Source organism: Capsicum annuum, chromosome 1 (genome assembly GCF_002878395.1).
Source record: "Capsicum annuum cultivar UCD-10X-F1 chromosome 1, UCD10Xv1.1, whole genome shotgun sequence".
NCBI lineage: Eukaryota > Viridiplantae > Streptophyta > Magnoliopsida > Solanales > Solanaceae > Capsicum > Capsicum annuum.
The window spans coordinates 152,591,144-152,591,957 of NC_061111.1; the positions used below are offsets into that span (position 1 = coordinate 152,591,144).

The following is an 814-nucleotide window of genomic DNA, read 5'->3' on the forward strand; positions in this document are numbered from 1 at the left end:
GGGGGGGAAACTGATAAAAAGTGAGGGTAGCACACTATACTACTTCCATTTAGACCGTGCCAACTTCACTTGATTGGGCTAATTCTTGTAAAAGGCTTCGTGCCCAGAGATGCTTGGGCATCCCTCAAGATAATTCATTCTAAAGAGATTGTTGCTTTTCACTCTAAAGAAAATGCATCATTTGTTGGCAAGTTATACAGGGAGTATGTCATAGGGCCATTAGGACTTAGGAAAGCTATGCGCTTGGATCTTCAGGATCTATATTTATTTTCTTTGCAAATTTTTCCGCCCAGTAGTTCTCCATTAAGATAATCCAAGAACTGTTTGTTGTTTTAGGCGATTCCAATATGTTGTTTTTTTTTTCAGGATGGTGATGTTCGTGCACAAGAGGAAATGCTCAAAGAGCAGAGCAACAACTTAGTGAATTCAGTTGCTAGCAAAAACATTTTTCATCTGGTTTGGAGCAGCTGAATTCTGTCGCTCAAAGATAAATTGATAGTGCATTACAGGATTTCTAGTGTTTTGTGTATATACACGAAAAAGCCCCATCTTCTGGCTGATATCTTGTATACAGATGATAATGGCTACTTTCTAATTTGGTTAGATTTATCATTCAAGCTAGCTTTTAGTGTGACTTGCTGGGATTACTAATCAGTGCAGGTAAATCGAAGTAGTCCTTACTGTCATGGTTTTTCTTGGTCTTACTGTATCTGGCTTGTCTTCATTTTTTTGTTGAAGAATTAGGGTGAGTTCAAGAATGGAAAGTTTGATATTCATACTAAGTGCAGTGTACATAATTTTAGGTAAACATTAA

The 814-nt window shown here is 37.2% G+C and overlaps 1 protein-coding gene across 1 annotated transcript in view; it reads left to right on the forward strand.

Annotated features, from left to right (window-relative positions):
• Window positions 1–782, forward strand: part of LOC107839890 (crossover junction endonuclease MUS81) — a gene marked incomplete in the record, with an annotated part of 21,727 nt that extends 20,945 nt beyond the window's left edge. Inside the window, 1 exon segment of the mRNA XM_016683550.2 lies at window positions 367–782. Within this exon segment, the coding sequence (XP_016539036.2) occupies window positions 367–471 (105 nt within the window).
• Between the last annotated feature and the right edge of the window lie 32 nt (window positions 783–814).